The 16,372-nt window shown below is 42.4% G+C and overlaps 1 protein-coding gene across 4 annotated transcripts in view; it reads left to right on the top strand.

The window, feature by feature from the left end:
- The window catches only part of HPS1 (HPS1 biogenesis of lysosomal organelles complex 3 subunit 1), a 270,693-nt gene that overhangs the window by 77,326 nt on the left and 176,995 nt on the right, over window positions 1-16,372 (top strand). For all 4 annotated transcript variants that reach the window (XM_069239659.1, XM_069239661.1, XM_069239657.1 and 1 more), the window contains one exon: window positions 7,015-7,123. In XM_069239659.1, coding sequence (XP_069095760.1) covers window positions 7,015-7,123 — 109 coding nt within the window. The remainder of the gene's footprint in view (window positions 1-7,014; window positions 7,124-16,372) is intronic.

Raw genomic sequence — 16,372 nt, 5'->3', positions numbered from 1 at the left:
TGAGTGCGGGGACACCATTACACGCGTGCACTATACATAGGTCACTACCTATGTATAGCGTCACAATGGTAACTCCGAACATGGCCATGTAACATGTCTAAGATCATGGAATTGTCACCCCAATGCCATTCTGGCATTGGGGAGACAATTCCATGATCCCCCGAGTCTCTAGCACAGACCCGGGTACTGCCAAACTACCTTTCCGGGGTTTCACTGCAGCTGCTGCTGCCAACCCCTCAGACAGGTTTCTGCCCTCCTGGGGTCCAGCCAGGCCTGGCCCAGGAAGGCAGAACAAAGGACTTCCTCAGAGAGAGGGTGTTACACCCTCTCCCTTTGGAAAAAGGAGTCAGGGCTGGGGAGGAGTATCCTCCCCCAGTCTCTGGAAATGCTTTGATGGGCACAGATGGTGCCCATCTCTGCATAAGCCAGTCTACACCGGTTCAGGGATCCCCCAGCCCTGCTCTGGCGCGAAACTAGACAAAGGAAAGGGGAGTGACCACTCCCCTGACCTGCACCTCCCAGGGGAGGTGCCCAGAGCTCCTCCAGTGTGCTCCAGACCTCTGCCATATTGGAAACAGAGATGCTGCTAGCACACTGGACTGCTCTGAGTGGCCAGTGCCAGCAGATGACGTCAGAGACTCCTTCTGATAGGCCCTTACCTGTGTTGCTAGCCTATCCTCCTTCCTAGGTAGCCAAACCTCCTTTTCTGGCTATTTAGGTTATCTGCTTTGGGGAATTCTTTAGATAACGAATGCAAGAGCTCATCAGAGTTCCTCTGCCTCTCTCTCTTCACCTTCTGCCAAAGGATCGACCGCTGACTGCTCAGGACGCCTGCAAAACCGCTACAAAGTAGCAAAGACGACTACTGCAACCTTGTATCGCTGATCCTGCCGCCTTCTCGACTGTTTCCTGGTGGTGCATGCTCTGGGGGTAGCCTGCCTCCTCTCTGCACTAGGAGCTCTGAAGAAATCTCCTGTGGGTCGACGGAATCTTCCCCCTGTAACCGCAGGCAACAAAAGACTGCATCACCAGTCCTCTGGGTCCCCTCTCAGCACTAGGAGCGTGGTCCCTAAAACTCAGCAACTCTGTCCAAGTGACTCCCACAGTCCAGTGACTCTTCAGTCCAAGTTTGGTGGAGGTAAGTCCTTACCTCCCCACGCTAGACTGCATTGCTGGGTACTGCGTGATTTGCAGCTGCTCCGGCTCCTGTGCACTCTTCCAGAATTTCCTTCATGCACAGCCAAGCCTGGGTCCCTGACACTCTAACCTGCAGTGCACAACCTTCTGAGTTGTCCTCCGGCGTCGTGGGACTCCCTTTTGTGTCTTCGGGTGAGCTCCGGTTCACTCCTCTTCCAAGTGGCTGTTCCTGTACTTCTGCGGGTGCTGCCTGCTTCTGTGAGGGCTCCCTGACTTGCTGGGCACCTCCTCTGTCTACTCATCCAAGTGGCAACATCCTGGTCCCTCCTGGGCCACAGCAGCATCCAAAAACCCTAACCGCGACCCTTGCAGCTAGCAAGGCTTGTTTGTGGTCTTTCTGCGTGGGAATACCTCTGCAAGCTTCTTCACAACGTGGGACATCCATCCTCCAAAGGGGAAGTTTCTAGCCCTCTTCGTTCTTGCAGAATCCACAGCTTCTACCATCCGGTGGCAGCTTCATTGCACCCTCAGCTGGCATTTCCTGGGCATCTGCCCAATCTCGACTTTGTCGCGACTCTTTGACTTGGTCCCCTTGTTCCACAGGTACTCTCGTCCGGAAATCCACTTTGGTTGCATTGCTGGTGTTGGTCTTTCTTGCAGAAATCCCCTATCACGACTTCTGTGTTCTCTGGGGAATATAGGTGCACTTTACACCTACTTTTCAGGGTCTTGGGGTGGGCTAATTTTCTAACCCTCACTGTTTTCTTACAGTCCAAGCGACCCTCTACAAGCTCACATAGGTTTGGGGTCCATACGTGGTTCGCATTCCACTTTTGGAGTATATGGTTTGTGTTGCCCCTATACCTATGTGCTCCTATTGCAATCTATTGTAACTTTACACTGCTTGCATTACTTCCTTTTGCTATTACTGCATATTTTTGGCATTGTGTACATATATCTTATGTATATTTGGCATCCTCATACTGAGGGTACTCACTGAGATACTTTTGGCATATTGTCATAAAAATAAAGTACCTTTATTTTTAGTATATCTGTGTATTGTGTTTTCTTATGATGATGTGCATATGACACCAGTGGTATAGTAGGAGCTTTGCATGTCTCCTAGTTCAGCCTAAGCTGCTCTGCTATAGCTACCTTCTATCAGCCTAAGCTGCTAGAAACACCTCTTCTACACTAATAAGGGATAACTGGACCTGGTACAGAGTGTAAGTACCCCTTGGTACCCACTACAAGCCAGGCCGCCTCCTACACTCTCCCGATCTCTCTTTTTTCCTTTTCTTCTCTTCTCTTTTATTTCCTTTCTTTTTTTTTTTTTTTTCTTTTTTTGTTAAGGACTTTCATAATCAAAAACGTTTGTCAATAAAAAAAAATATGGAGGCACATTTACACACGTGCACTGTCTTCAGACTACTGGTCTATTCAACTGTCATTCACACTTTGCTTCAGTCCAAAATTGCATGCAATATGGGACAATGTTTCAGCCCATTTAGCCCATTTGCTGTTTTGCATTGTGAGGGGCAGCATTTTGCCTTGATGACATAAACACTCTATCTAATAAGAACTGTACTTCTGTGCCAGGTTTTTTTGTGCTAATACTTTACTCTGCTGAAGCTTTTTTCTTTCCATTCGTTATAATTTTTCATTTTTTAATCATTCTAATGTATTTAAACAATGTTTTCAGATTACAGTAATTCAAAGCCAATAGTACATTTTCTTCATGCCAATAAGAACCCTATGTTTATGTGGTGTTCTTTAAAACTAAAAATTGCTTTGTATCTGTTGCAACTACTGCTGCCTGCTATTAAGCACCCGTGCTGTTAAAATTGTATACAATAGTTATTTTGTATTCATTTTTAATGCAAGTATATGACTGACACATATAAAGCAGCCATTTGCCACGTGCTATAAAATCCAGGTCCTTCCTGGCTTGTGTATTCTTCTTTTAATTTGTGTGCCATTTGCTTGCAATTAAAAACAATAAAAAAACAACCTACGCACCAGCTTGCCAAGGTTAGACATATTGGGTTTTTCAAACGTTATTCAACTGTGCAGGTGGAATTTCATTCTACATTTTCATAGCAACAGATACTTTGTTTTCCTTGGAAATGTTCCATCAGTCGTTTATTCTTCAAATAACAATAGAACTCCATTGGTATGGCGTGAAGCGTATTTTTTACTCTGCCAAAAGGTAGATATATTTCAGTAGAATAGTCAACTTTTATGAACAGCGCGTAAAGTAGTAATACCGCAAATTTTGACAATTTAATTATTGTAACAATATGTCCACCAATCCAGAGCAATGGCCAAGGAGACCAACTCAAGTGAACTGAAGATGAACTCGTTGTTTCTGAAAAGAAGGGCTCTGTATACTATCAAGTTTAGAGCATTGGAGTCGCTGAGAGGGTTAATTGAGCAAGATGAGGTGGGAGTGAGTAATAGCATTTTCTTGTATCCACCAAAATAGCATTTTGTCCAATAGATAGATTAAGTATAATCTTGAAAGGTTCCTGTGTTCATAAATTGGCAGCAAAAGTATATTTAAAAGCTATCTATTCTATTGAGAATGGAAGGATATTTTTTGCAAGATTGAAGCAAACTAAAATGTTAAAAAAACAAAGTTAGAAATAAAAGAGCATTGCTGCTTTGAGAAATACTGAGTTGCCTGAAAATCTTTTCATACCTTGTGAAAAAGTGTTTTTCAGTTCACCAGTGTGCTCCGAAGGAAGTTTAAGATGTGTAAAGTACCTTACCTCTGCTGTTAAAATCTCTGCTAACATTGGAATGCAACAAGTCTTCCTCCAAACAATCCCAGTTCACTGAGAAATGTTGCCAAGTTATAATGTGTGGTCAGACGTTTGATGCCACATTTAGACATCGATCTTTTTATTCGCTTGCTGTGAAAGAATGCAACTGTCCTTGCTAGGGAAACTGTAGAGCATGAAGAACTATCGGACACAGCTGTCTCTGTGCTCGCTCTGGCAGACTGAAACAGTTTATTTATGTTATGTCAAGCATGCCTATAATGTAGCGTGCAATGTTAAAGAACGCAAACACTTAATTTATATATCCGTATGTGGAAGTACATTTGGAAACAGAAGATGAATTCCATATTGGACTGCTGTGATTTACTGAAAAGCATCGAAAACAATAAAAAAGCGAATACATTCGGAGAAATTAAAGGTTAGTCTGAAAGCATCGCTGTCCACCTAATCTTAAACGCGGTCCAAAGGAATAACTAAAATGGTCATATTCAGCACGATGAAGCAGGTGACCTTTCTCAGCCGGCACAGCGTAGCAATCACAAATCGTGTTCTCAAAATTCTTCACTGTACTCAATCTATCCAATTCTGTGACCACTTTTAAGTTTCATGCCGTTAGAGTTCAATTAGGATCTTTGGGCCCTACTCAGAATTACAGTAATGATGCTCTGTCCCTGTTTGCAGTGTGGCACACGTTTGACTATGTGTGCTGGACGGAAAAAGGAAAAGTGTGTTCTGTTATTGATAATGTGCAACCCCCGCAGCTGGCCATTGAATCAGCGGATCCATCTGCACTTCAGAGGGGGGGATAGATATCACCCTGCAAGTAGATGAAGTGAGTGACTGCACCTGCCTGTAGAGGGATATCTAGAGTGGTCCATGGGACCAGATTCCCCCTCCAGATGGGCACCCTCACGGAGTGCACTGAATCTCCTCTTTGCCTCCACACCAATGTCCGTAATAAGGAGCACGCATAGAAGCAAAGTGTGTCCATATTCAAATGAGGAAAAAAACCTTTAGGGAGCACTAGCATAATCTCTATTACAGAAGGGGCTATGCAAACATCTGCAGCCCCAAAGTAGAAAACAAAGTGCCACTAGTGTGCAGAAAACCTGTACTTTATGTAAAACTGCCACAGCTGATGTAGTTTTGCAGTTGCATCTTGGTTGGAACAAAGCTATCCATTACGTAGCATAGGAAAATGCAAGGCTTTTTTATATGAAGCCTTTCCCAATTTAATCATAGAGAACTATATTAATTGCTACACATTTACTAAGAGTATGTGTGATTTTATAGTAACTAATTCCATATATAAAGTAAATCTGAATTTGCCATTGAGTTTTGGACTTCGACATTCCAAGTCATTTTTCTGGAAAGAAGCTTTGAACCACATGATACTACACGACCCCTCCTTTTTTCATGGGCATCCTGTCCTACTTAGCCTAGCTGTTTGGTAACTTCAACACCAACGGCTGGAGAATAATGTATTGCAGTTTCTTGAATGACTGTGGACGATCGAATCGAGACAGAGGTCTAAAGACTTAGTTGAGCCCTTGATCTGCTTGATATCTAGTAGAATAACTCACAGAATGTGGGCAGGCATATGGTGATGGATCATACACCCTTCCTTTTTTGCCGCAGTTCGAAAATAAGTGCCCTTTTGCTGACCACCATGGTGTCTGAAACCTCTCTCTTCCTCTCTCTCCCTCCTCTCCCCCAGCACAACAAGCCCTCCTGAGAGTCCTGAATCCCTTTACAGTGTGAAATGAGGCTAGGTTACAGAAGGGTAATAAGTTGGGTGTACTTGAAGCTGTAACAACATTCATCCTCTGAGATGCAGGACATCTTTTGCAAACAACCACCCCTTGATATCAAGAGAGAAGAGGTAGGAACATACAGAGTGACAGTACATCAGCCAATACCCAGTCCATAGTCTGTGTCTTCAAACACCACCAAGGGGGGCCCCTCGAGGGAACTCCTTTGGTGTTGAGACCTTTGGGGCCCAAAAACAAAGAGTACAACTAAGGCTGCGATAATTACTGTCCAGGCACTGAGACAGGGAATCAGAGTTGAGAAGTCTCTGAAGGAAAGGGTACTAACACGACCCGCATTGCTCACAAAGACCCACAATGCTCTGCCATTGGTGCCAAAATTGGTGCCGAATTGTACTCAAAGCCCAGTCCTAAGCCCTCTGCACTGAGATTAGAGGCATCCGAGACACCCATTCTTGAAAGGGTAGCTAAACAACTGGATGTTAGGCAAAAAAATATATATATATTAACCCCAGCAATAGAAGGATTTCTACAAAGCCATGTCAGAGAAAAGTTTCCACTGGTTTATCTCCAATCCCCAAGAAATAAAGACTCAAGTGTGGAGAAAAACTAGCCTTTGAGTAACCTCTGTACCCATTGCCTAAAAGGCAAAAGGAAAGGGTCCAAGACCTCCTTGTACACCCAGACACTCGCCTCCACCTCCCCCACCATGCCCATATTCTCCACTGACACCCCCTCCACACGAGTCTTCTGAGGGACAAGTTTACTGTCCCTCTGACTATGGGAGCCATTATGGGAAGGGGAGGTGATGTTCAAATTATCCACCCACAGTGGCAGGAGGTAGGGGCAGTCATTGGGCCAATTGTTAGGGAGGTGCCTCTGGAAAAGGAACACCTGCTCCAAGTACTGCTTACAGGACAAGTAACGCTTTTGTTTACTGTGATATCACTAAACACACTCCGATGTAGAGGGGTTGGTAAAAGCATTGTAATTTAAAAAAACAAAAAAACATGTTTCTATCATTTGTATTTTTTAAAGACCGAAGACCTAAAACAAACTTAAAATCAGAATCTTTTTTCAATTGGGTTATAGATTCATGTAAATATAACCACAATTATAAGGTAAGCCTATGGAAAATAAACCCACAGATTGCATAAATTAATTATGATGTACACAAATAACTTGTTGGTATTTTATTCAGTAGATGTACAATCTTAATTTTGACTTGAATGTTGAGGCTGCTTCTCCAATTACTACATTACGTTTATCTTACATTGTAATGTATTTGCTACAGTGCTATTTATTTCCCTTTCTTCAACCTGTAGGCTGCGACCTACTGACACAGAACAACGTGACAGAGTGTGGTCACTCTTCCAGAACCTACTTCTGACATATAGCCGCTTAAGGGAGGAGGACCAGAGTTTTGTGGTTGAGGTAACAACTTATTTTTTCACCTTCGTATATGATATTCTTCATTCCTAGAGAAATATGCTAAGATTACAAAAAACAATCTCTCACAGTGGTTTGAAGACACACTGTAAGTCCCTTATATGCACACTCAAATTTTAAAACACATTTGCAAGGACTTAAAGATTCTTGATGCACATAAATGAAGAATCTAAGATATACAGTGTATGACTTTAAAGTCAAACCTTTGAAATCCTAGACCAATGCTTAAAGAAATACACATTAAGAATAAACAAACTAAGCAATTAATAGAGATAATCTGTCCAGTGTAAAAGTGCACCCTAAAATGATAGCTGCCCACTATCATATGAAATATAAACAACAACAATGTTTGAGGAGGCACCCTAAAATAATTCTTGAAATGCAGGTTCTTTGAATACCAAATCAGAAGATGTATTATTATTCATATATATTACGGTTATTCAAAATTCCATATTTCTAACAATATGAGTGCTCACTCGGATGGTGGGGTAGAGGAGATTTTAATCCAAAGATACAGCGTTTCGGCCGACTAAGCGACCTTGTTCGCATGTTCACATTATTATACACAGGCGAAGACTGAGATTGACAATAGCAATATAGCTATTTTATTTTATAGAGAAAAGGTATGCTGTGTGGTCCATCTTAAGAAACATGACTTGTAGGCTTACTACTTTCTGTTAAAATTTAGTATACAAATTAGAAGTAGGGATAAGATGCTAGGAACCTCTTAACCATATTAAGAATGTTCACATTGATTTTTGCTGGCTGAGTCACGCATTGCTGCTTTTTTTTCTCGTTATGTGTGGTAAGTGTTCATATTATATGCACTAGATTTGGGTTTTAGAAATAAATATTTTAACATTTTATCCCAGTGTGCTATTTTCAGTGTGTTATTCATTTATGACAGAGAGTTCTGAGTTCTACTGAGTCCCTGAACTTATCTAGTGGGGCTAATCATGAACTGAAAACACCGCCTACACATTATTACTCAGTGTGCTGTGTATGGTTTGCAGTCCAACCGGATTACTAATTTGTGTTAGTGCATTGAACTAAGTCCTTGCACCAGAGAATTACAACATCACCCCCTGTGTCTCTGGGGGGAGGGAAACCTGCAGATCATGACAATTGGTGCAGAATGTATGGTGCTCAGATTATCTGAATTCATGATTAGCATTTGATGACAAACTTTAAAAAAGAACAATAATTACAATGTTACGAAAACATCCATTGTAATTTTGGCCCTTTTCTTCAGATTAAATAGGAAATCCCTGTTTTCTGTAGGTTTGCCAAGCTTGGCTCTTAATAGGGCATTCACCATCTGTGGTCTCAAGATTTTGGATTTAATGTTAATTGTACCTGTTCATTAAAAATGTCAGCTCTTATTGTGATGGGGTAAATCACAAAGCAGCAGTTACTCAATAACTCACAGACAGAATTGTCTCTGACAAAGGTAGGCCTGGGTGAAACTTTTAGTTCCCCTCCCGCAATTCGAGACATTTGATAGCTTTGCTTTACTTTTGTACCGTGGAGTTCCTGCCAGTCGCTGCATAGAGGAATTTATTTTCCCCTCGAGCAATGTAATGACAACAGGAATAACACAAGGCTTCAGGATGTAAGCTGGTAAACAAGATTTGGCACCCCCCGCACAATCCCCAGGTGGTAGGAGGGCTTCCCACAAGATTTTCTAAAATGGGTGGTTACGAGCAGTCACAGTCAGAAGGCTGCTTTCCAAGTGGATTTCCTACTTAAGTGCAGCAAAATCAACTTGCAAATAGCATGCTGCTATCTGATTTTTCAGCATGGAACATGCTACCAACACTAAATCACAGCATAAATAGCATGATGTGCATTTTCTGTCGATTGGTGGATCTCTGCAGAATCATGCCAAGTTTTGATGTAACTCCGCTGAATTTCAATGAGCGAAATTCTACGAGTTCCACCCAGTCCTAACTCAGGGTTGAAGTGTTTTTTGTGGTACATTCAAATACTGCATATGCCTGTCAGGATCAAGGCTGTGCGCGGTCCAGGTTCCACCCGAAGGTCCACTGCGCGGGTTTGCAGTGCTTTATGCACACCACTGGTCATCCACACTTGTTCCAAGAATGGCCAGCAGCGTCCTTTGCCATGTGGTAAAGATCACATAGCTGCAGGTTCAGGTCATTGGTGGTCAAGATGCACTTATCAGTGCTATTCTATGAAGGGACTATGTTTCCCATGTTTTTAGAGGCAGCAGCTATTTTGGGGTGTGGCTGGCCTATAGAGCCCAGCCACACCCAAGCTCGTGGCTCACTATTTTGAAGACTTCGATGCAGCCAAGACCTCATGCCTTAACACCCTGTGATCGCATGCCATCAAACTGCATCTCAAAGCCAATAATTAGACTTACAGCCTCATTACGAGTTTAGCGGTCCTCCCCTGCGCCACCCTGGCTGAGTTGAAATCTGACCATCATCATGCCATCTGAAACCATGTTCCCAGCAGGAATGGCGGTCCCCTGGTTATTCCGCCTGCCAGGGTTGTAATTGAGCATCCGGACCTCCCAGAGTGCGCTGTTTCGACTGTCAACTTGAGCGTGGTGGTCTTCGGGACTGTCACACTCTTAATGAGGCCCTTAGTGTTCTGGTGAGGACAGAACCAGCAAGAAACTAAAGGTAAACAGAGAGTAAAACAGAAGAAAAGGACTTGATCTCACTCAACTCAATACACCAATATGAGTGGTTACAATTTTTTAAGAGACCATGATAAAATTAAAAATCCAGATCAGTCTCAGTATTCTGATAGCTTTTCTTCCCGTTCTTTTCAGACCTCTGACAGTAGAAAGGCAGAGAGGATGAGATGGACCCAGTACCACAGAAAAGACAATTATTTGAAGAGAAAGGTGAATCAGGATGCTGGAGTTAGTATAAAGAAGGAAGGAAAATTCAAAGACTCACTTTAAAAACAAAAAGTAGTCCGATTAGCTCAATTGAAAAAATGAACAAGTTGAAAATCCAAATGCACATGAAAATCATCCAGACTGGGTTTATAATGTAAAAATTGAGTGGGATATATCACATAAGATTAAAGCACTATTCTGGTGGCATTTATCAGATGCTTACAGCATAATTCTCGAAGAGGATGACTGGCCTTTAGTCTTCATATGGGAAGCTCCTTGATGAGAGGTGGTAATAATATTAGCAATTTCCGCATGAGTGATTTTTAAAATAAGCTTCAATGCTATAGAGAAACCTAAAGGGGTGGAATAAATAACCTATTCCATGTCATTCCTTAACTGCGTGAGACCCAAATATAGGCTCATTATCCTCTGATGTCAAACAAAACATAAAGCGATCTACTATCAGCTGCAATATCAATGCAACATTGTATTCCCACAGTGAATATCCCTCTTTTCCTGATTCTAAAAAATTACTGACCATATAGAAAAGTCTAGGAAAATGCCTCTTTTTGCATGATCCCCTCCATTTTTTAGACTGATGCTGCTGTTTTTTAATTTTTTTTAATCTGTGCACTAGGACTCTGCAAATGACACCTGATTGCAGGAGCTCTGCGCTCTAAAACATATTGAAATTGGCTATACTTCTAATTGGCATCATTAACTTGCCTATAAGCTAGAAGTCTCTAGTATGTGGTACAATGTGTACACAGGACCTGTATGTTAAACATCACTGGTGGACTAAAGCACACTGTGCCACCACTAGAGTTACAGTGCACAACATGACTGCAGGCCTATTACTGCTGCCTGTGAAGTTTTCTTTACTGCTATTTCGACCTGTCAAAGTAACCCCTTTTTGACAGGCCTAAACCTTCTTTTTCAATATTCATAAGCCACCCCAGAGTTGACCCTAAATGTTCATAAGGCAGGGTGCATGGTATTTAAAAGTAGGATATGTAAATGTTTAATGTTAAGTATGTCCTTACAGTGACAAGGAACATGTTTTTGTGCGCACGTCTGTGCTCACACAGATACTGATTTTGTTAAAAATTATTTGGCCAAACAATGCATTTTTCATCACCGTTTCCCTTACAGGTGTATATGAGCCCAGGTATTACAGGCAGATTAGAAAACTGTGGAATGTGCAGTTCCACATGGATGACTCAATTTTCACAAATGAGCATAGAATCTTTCCACACAAATGTAATGCATGTAATATAATTTTTTCCACTTGTGTTTTCCAAGTAGATTCTCAGTCATGTGTATATGGCAGAAAATCTGCGTAGGTGGAGCCAAAAGGAAGATGAAAAAGCTAATCAAATCTCATAACCACAGGTATTATACAGCAGGCTCATATAGCAGTGATACCTACTACTCCACATACAGGGGCCTGGTAAAAGCTTGTCTGACATAGTTCTAAGAGGGCCGGATCTGTTACAGGTATTCAGGCTTAAAATTGGCATTGAAAATTAGCATTATGTAGATTCCTCTAATAGAGGTATTGCATGAGCATTTATTGTATTTGTCTTTCCTGAAGATTTGCCATTGGTGAGCCTCCCTTGGACCTATGGTGTAGACCCTTACAGTACAGGAAGTAGGCCAGTTATATCCTCATGCCTCAGGCAGCAGAAGTAGTAATGTGCTAACACATTTTCAATTTAGTTGACAAAATGCCTACACACCTTCCCAAAAATATCATTCTCAACAGTAAGTGATCTTTGATACTAAGAAACCCAGCTCAGAAATATGTCAATTACAATTTCAAAATGTATATCAGTAATGCATTTTGTTATAAATTTCTGATCGAAAGGTTCTGAAAATGTGCTATCCAATACATATTTTTCGTCTTGAATAACTAACCTCATTTCCCCCAAAAAGGTATTTGTCATTTTTATACACAGAATACTGGCCAAGGGCATACTCTGATATTAATGTCCATATAATCAAATTTGAGGGATGTCCAATGTATACCTAGGGATTCTTGCACTATCATGCCAGTAATGGCCGCAATTATGTCAAGAATCCCCACACAAACTTTACGCATAACCGTAATATGTGAAGTGGCCACCTTTGTGCACCTTTGTGTAAAGGACTGGCTAAGACTATAACATGGTTTCAAGAACTGGCCATACTGCCAGACTATAGCAAGACAAAAACATGCCAGGTTCATCTCTAAGCCACCAGTGCTGAATCAATTTCCTCCAGGCAGAGATGCACACAGACTGGGCACACACTCATTAACAAACCCATGCAATCAGTCAGACTCACATGGACATGGTCACTTATACAAAAGCAGGTATACACATACTAAAATGCTCTTTCATTCAGACACTATCATTTATAAATGCTTGATCACACATATACAAGCATTCTGTTTCTCAGCTGCAGCCCTCTCTCACTGCTTCACATACATATTAGGTTGTGACAGTGATCCTGGCTTCTGACATCACAGTTCCACAACTGTGCCCTACCAGGTAGGTGTTGCCTCTGGTTCAAGAGGCAGAAAGGAGAGGCAGACTCACAGACCAAGCCACTTGTTTCCAGGCCTTACCAGCATTTAATCAATCGAGTTCAGGAGCGGGCACTAGTCGGAAATACACGTTTTCTGTGTGGTCAGCCCAGATGTTCACCATTTGCTGGACCTTATGATGTCCTGGCTTTAGAACTCTGTGCATGTTACCCTTGCTAACCAGTAGTAAACTGCTTGTACTCCCTCTCTAAATATGGGCGAATTGACATCCTCTTAAGTGAAACATCTATCTTGCATGTAAGTCCCTATGGTACAAACACAGATTCAGGCCTACCTCTGTAGCCTGACTCTAATAGTATAAAACATGCACTGAACCTCTCCAAATAAACCTTATTGAGAGGTAAACACATTTCTAATTAATATTATTAAGTCACCTCTTTGTAAGCCTTGTAGCCCTCAAGGTAGAGTGCATGATATTTAAAAGTGAGACATGTTGAAAATTAATATTACCATATCCCTACAGTGACAAATATACAACATATCATTAAGTCTACACAAGGAATCTGTCAATTTTTAGTCGCCTCATCTAGAGCATTTTCCCCAGGAAAAAGCCCCAAATTCTTTTATAACAATATAACATATTCAGAGCAAAAATCAATGTTCTCTTATGCTAATTTTCCTCATTTTCTTTAACCATTCCTCAAATGAAGATTTCAATGAGAACTTCCAGTAACTGGTGATAATAGAACAAGCCAACAGAATAGAAATATAGGTAACTTGGGTGCCCTGTTCCTCAAACTGTGGGGGAATAGAAGGGCCAAAGAAAATGGTCCTGGCTGTGGGTTTGACCTCGTTGCCAACCTTGAATGAGATGTGTTAAAAAAATCTGCAGTCAAACTTTTAAGATCGCTTTACAGGTCATAAACATATGCCCTGAATCTCCCACTCCTTTACATCTGGGACATTTTCTTGTGGCTGTAAGGAACATTATATTGAGTCTTTCTGGAGTGTAATATAGCAACCATGCATTAAAAAGATCATCCGTGAAAATTAGCTGCCCGCAACAGCCTGAATCTGTAGTCAAAGCACTTTGACCAGCTCTCAGCATCAATCTCAATCTGTGTACATTCCCGCCATTTCATCGTCTGTGGTGGATGGCATGTGGATGGCTCCCATAACTTGCCACAGGCTGCTCTCTACCCGACCAGTACCAATCAGACTGCATGACATGGATGCAGATGCTGCGCGATCTCACTGGTGAATGTGCTGGGAAAACAGGCTGTTTTGATTGGAGGCAAGTTACATACTCCTAAACTTGATGCATGGGGTTGAGAAAGGGTAGCTGGATTTAGGGGAGAGAAAGTACTTCAATCATGCTTTGTTGTGAAGAGGTGAACAGCTCGATTCAACAGGACGCGCTGTGAGGTCAGCCTGCTCCACAACCTTGGACGCAGTCAGAGGCTAGGCGGCCGGTATTCCTTGTCTTCCCCTTCAACAGGGCAGTGGACCAGAGTGCTTTATTAGAGGTCCCCTACTTTTGCTTACCACTTTGGGACACAAGTAAGCAGTATTTTGTATGAGTCGGTTTCCTCCCCCAGGGGAAAACTTGTTTTTACCATTAGAATCGTGACTAAGTTGAACATGGAGTATGCCTCTGAAGGCGATTAAGAAAGGCAATAAATTAAGTGAAGTAACCCCTGGAGGGAATTGCCCATGTGTATGGGGGCCCTAAAATATTGAGGTTGATTTGACTGTATGGCCTCAAGGCGGATATAGGGGACTACCTGGACACTCTGCTAGAAAGTGGGCCTGGGTTGGAGATGGCGGATTCGGAGTCTACATTGAGGGATTCTATTGTGCAGGCTCAAGAACCTTCTGAATCTCAGAGGATAGGCCCCACCAGTACCATGATTCAGGGAGCCCCAGGAGGAGGGGGACGGCTGTCGGTGGGGGCCCCCAAGAAGGCAGGCACTGACGAGAGCAGAGCTGTCTCATAAGCAAAGGAGGCCTGGAGCTCTGACAGCTGACTCTAGTAATAGCGTATCAGATTTGACAGATGTGAGTAAACTTGCTTTTATTGAGTCAACTTCTGGTAATAAAGCCTCCAAGTTTTCCCCCTGTTTTCAGAATAACAACAAGCCCAGAACACCGAGCTGCACATTAATACAGGGTCCAGAACGAAGCTTGGCATCTGCCTACCCTAAACTCTTGTGCTTGGATAACTCTTCAGGTCAAACTGACTGTGAGATCTGGTCCACAGCAGGGTGGGGCTGCCATTCGCCTTTGGATCCTGCCCATTTGGACCTGGGGGCAGGACCCACATCCATCATAAACTTAACAGCTTCAACCCTGCCCCCAGCCTTTGAAGAAATCTTAAGTGAGATTTTAAAGGAAATAAAGTTATTTCAAATTATGGAACAAATAACTGCCAAACAGGTCGTCGACCTTTGATCAACCTGGAGGTGAAGGTCTCTCAATCTCTCACAGGATGGAAATGATGGAACAATATATCTCTGACAGTGAAGATAAAATACCTCAAGTTGTGGGGTCAGTGCAGCAATTGAAGAAGCAGTAAGTAGCATTGAAATTGAAGCATGAGGGGTTGGAAAATCACTGATGGAGATCCAATTTGCGCATAACGGGCATCACGTAGCACAAAGAGAATGCTGAGGGGCAGCTACCATTTGTGAACAATCTCATTAAGAAAAATATTCTTCCAGATTATTCTACAGATTTAACAATATTGTGGGCACACTGTGTACTGCTGCTGCTGGTGAACTCTAGATACCTTTGCTCATTTCTGCTCAATTTGGCAGATTTTCAGATCAAGGAAAAACAAATTAAGTAAGGAAATCCAGGCTAAAGAATTTGAGATAAACAAGGAGTTCTTGAATTGCATCTTTTCCTGTATGACTATGGATTCTGCCAGCCGAAGGAAGGATTTCGAGGCCTTGCCATCCTAGTTTTTCCAGGCAGGGGCTCAGGCCACTGTCTTTCACCCACACAAACTGAAGGTTCTGCATAATGACTAGTTCCACTGGTTTTCATCTGTTGATGATGCACAGGCATTCTTGTAGTCTATAGTAGCTACATAATAATCATGCTGATTGATTTGCTTCTTTTGCATGAGGGTAAGGGGTAGCAAGACAGCTGGGCACAGTACCAGGATTGCTGAAGGGGCTCATGGTCCACTACGCTAGGGGCCAAAGAGTTGATGGTGGGCAGGGCTTTGGTGTGGGGTCATGAGGTCGGGGCTTCCGGGGTAATGGCAGTTTCATTGGTGTGTAGTATTGTCAGAGGCGGTGTTTTTAGTGATGGATGTTGATGAGATTGCTTTGAAGGGCTAAGAATCTGCTGGGGTATAGTAGTTGGCACAGCCTGAAAACATTACAGGGCCAAATAGAAAAAGGTGTTTAGTGCAGCAAAAAGAGGTTATGTGCAATGATAATAAGGGTACAATTTTTGTTAGCCTGTCATAACCCAAATCAGATAAATAATAGCAGTAAATGAGGCACAGTTTTTGTTTAAGTCCATTGCAATATGATCCATCGGTCATACTTATACAAAAGACACATTTTGTTTGAGTGAAGGAGGGCAGGAAACTCTGTTGGTTAGCCAGTGTTTCTTTTCCTCTGCAGATGCACCTCACAGGGGGACAAGTGTGGTGTTTAGCAACAAGGCTCAGGTTAGCTGCCTTCCCCCTGTGACAGATGTGGGGTTTACTATGTTAGTCTCCAACACAAGATACAACATTGTCTCCTTGTATGGAACAATATCTGACCATATCAACCCGCTTCAGTGACTACTGTGGGCATTATATACATTTCTGGTA

Source organism: Pleurodeles waltl, chromosome 6, assembly GCF_031143425.1.
Source record: "Pleurodeles waltl isolate 20211129_DDA chromosome 6, aPleWal1.hap1.20221129, whole genome shotgun sequence".
In the NCBI taxonomy this organism is placed as follows: domain Eukaryota; kingdom Metazoa; phylum Chordata; class Amphibia; order Caudata; family Salamandridae; genus Pleurodeles; species Pleurodeles waltl.
This window is presented reverse-complemented; position numbering and strand designations above follow the sequence as displayed.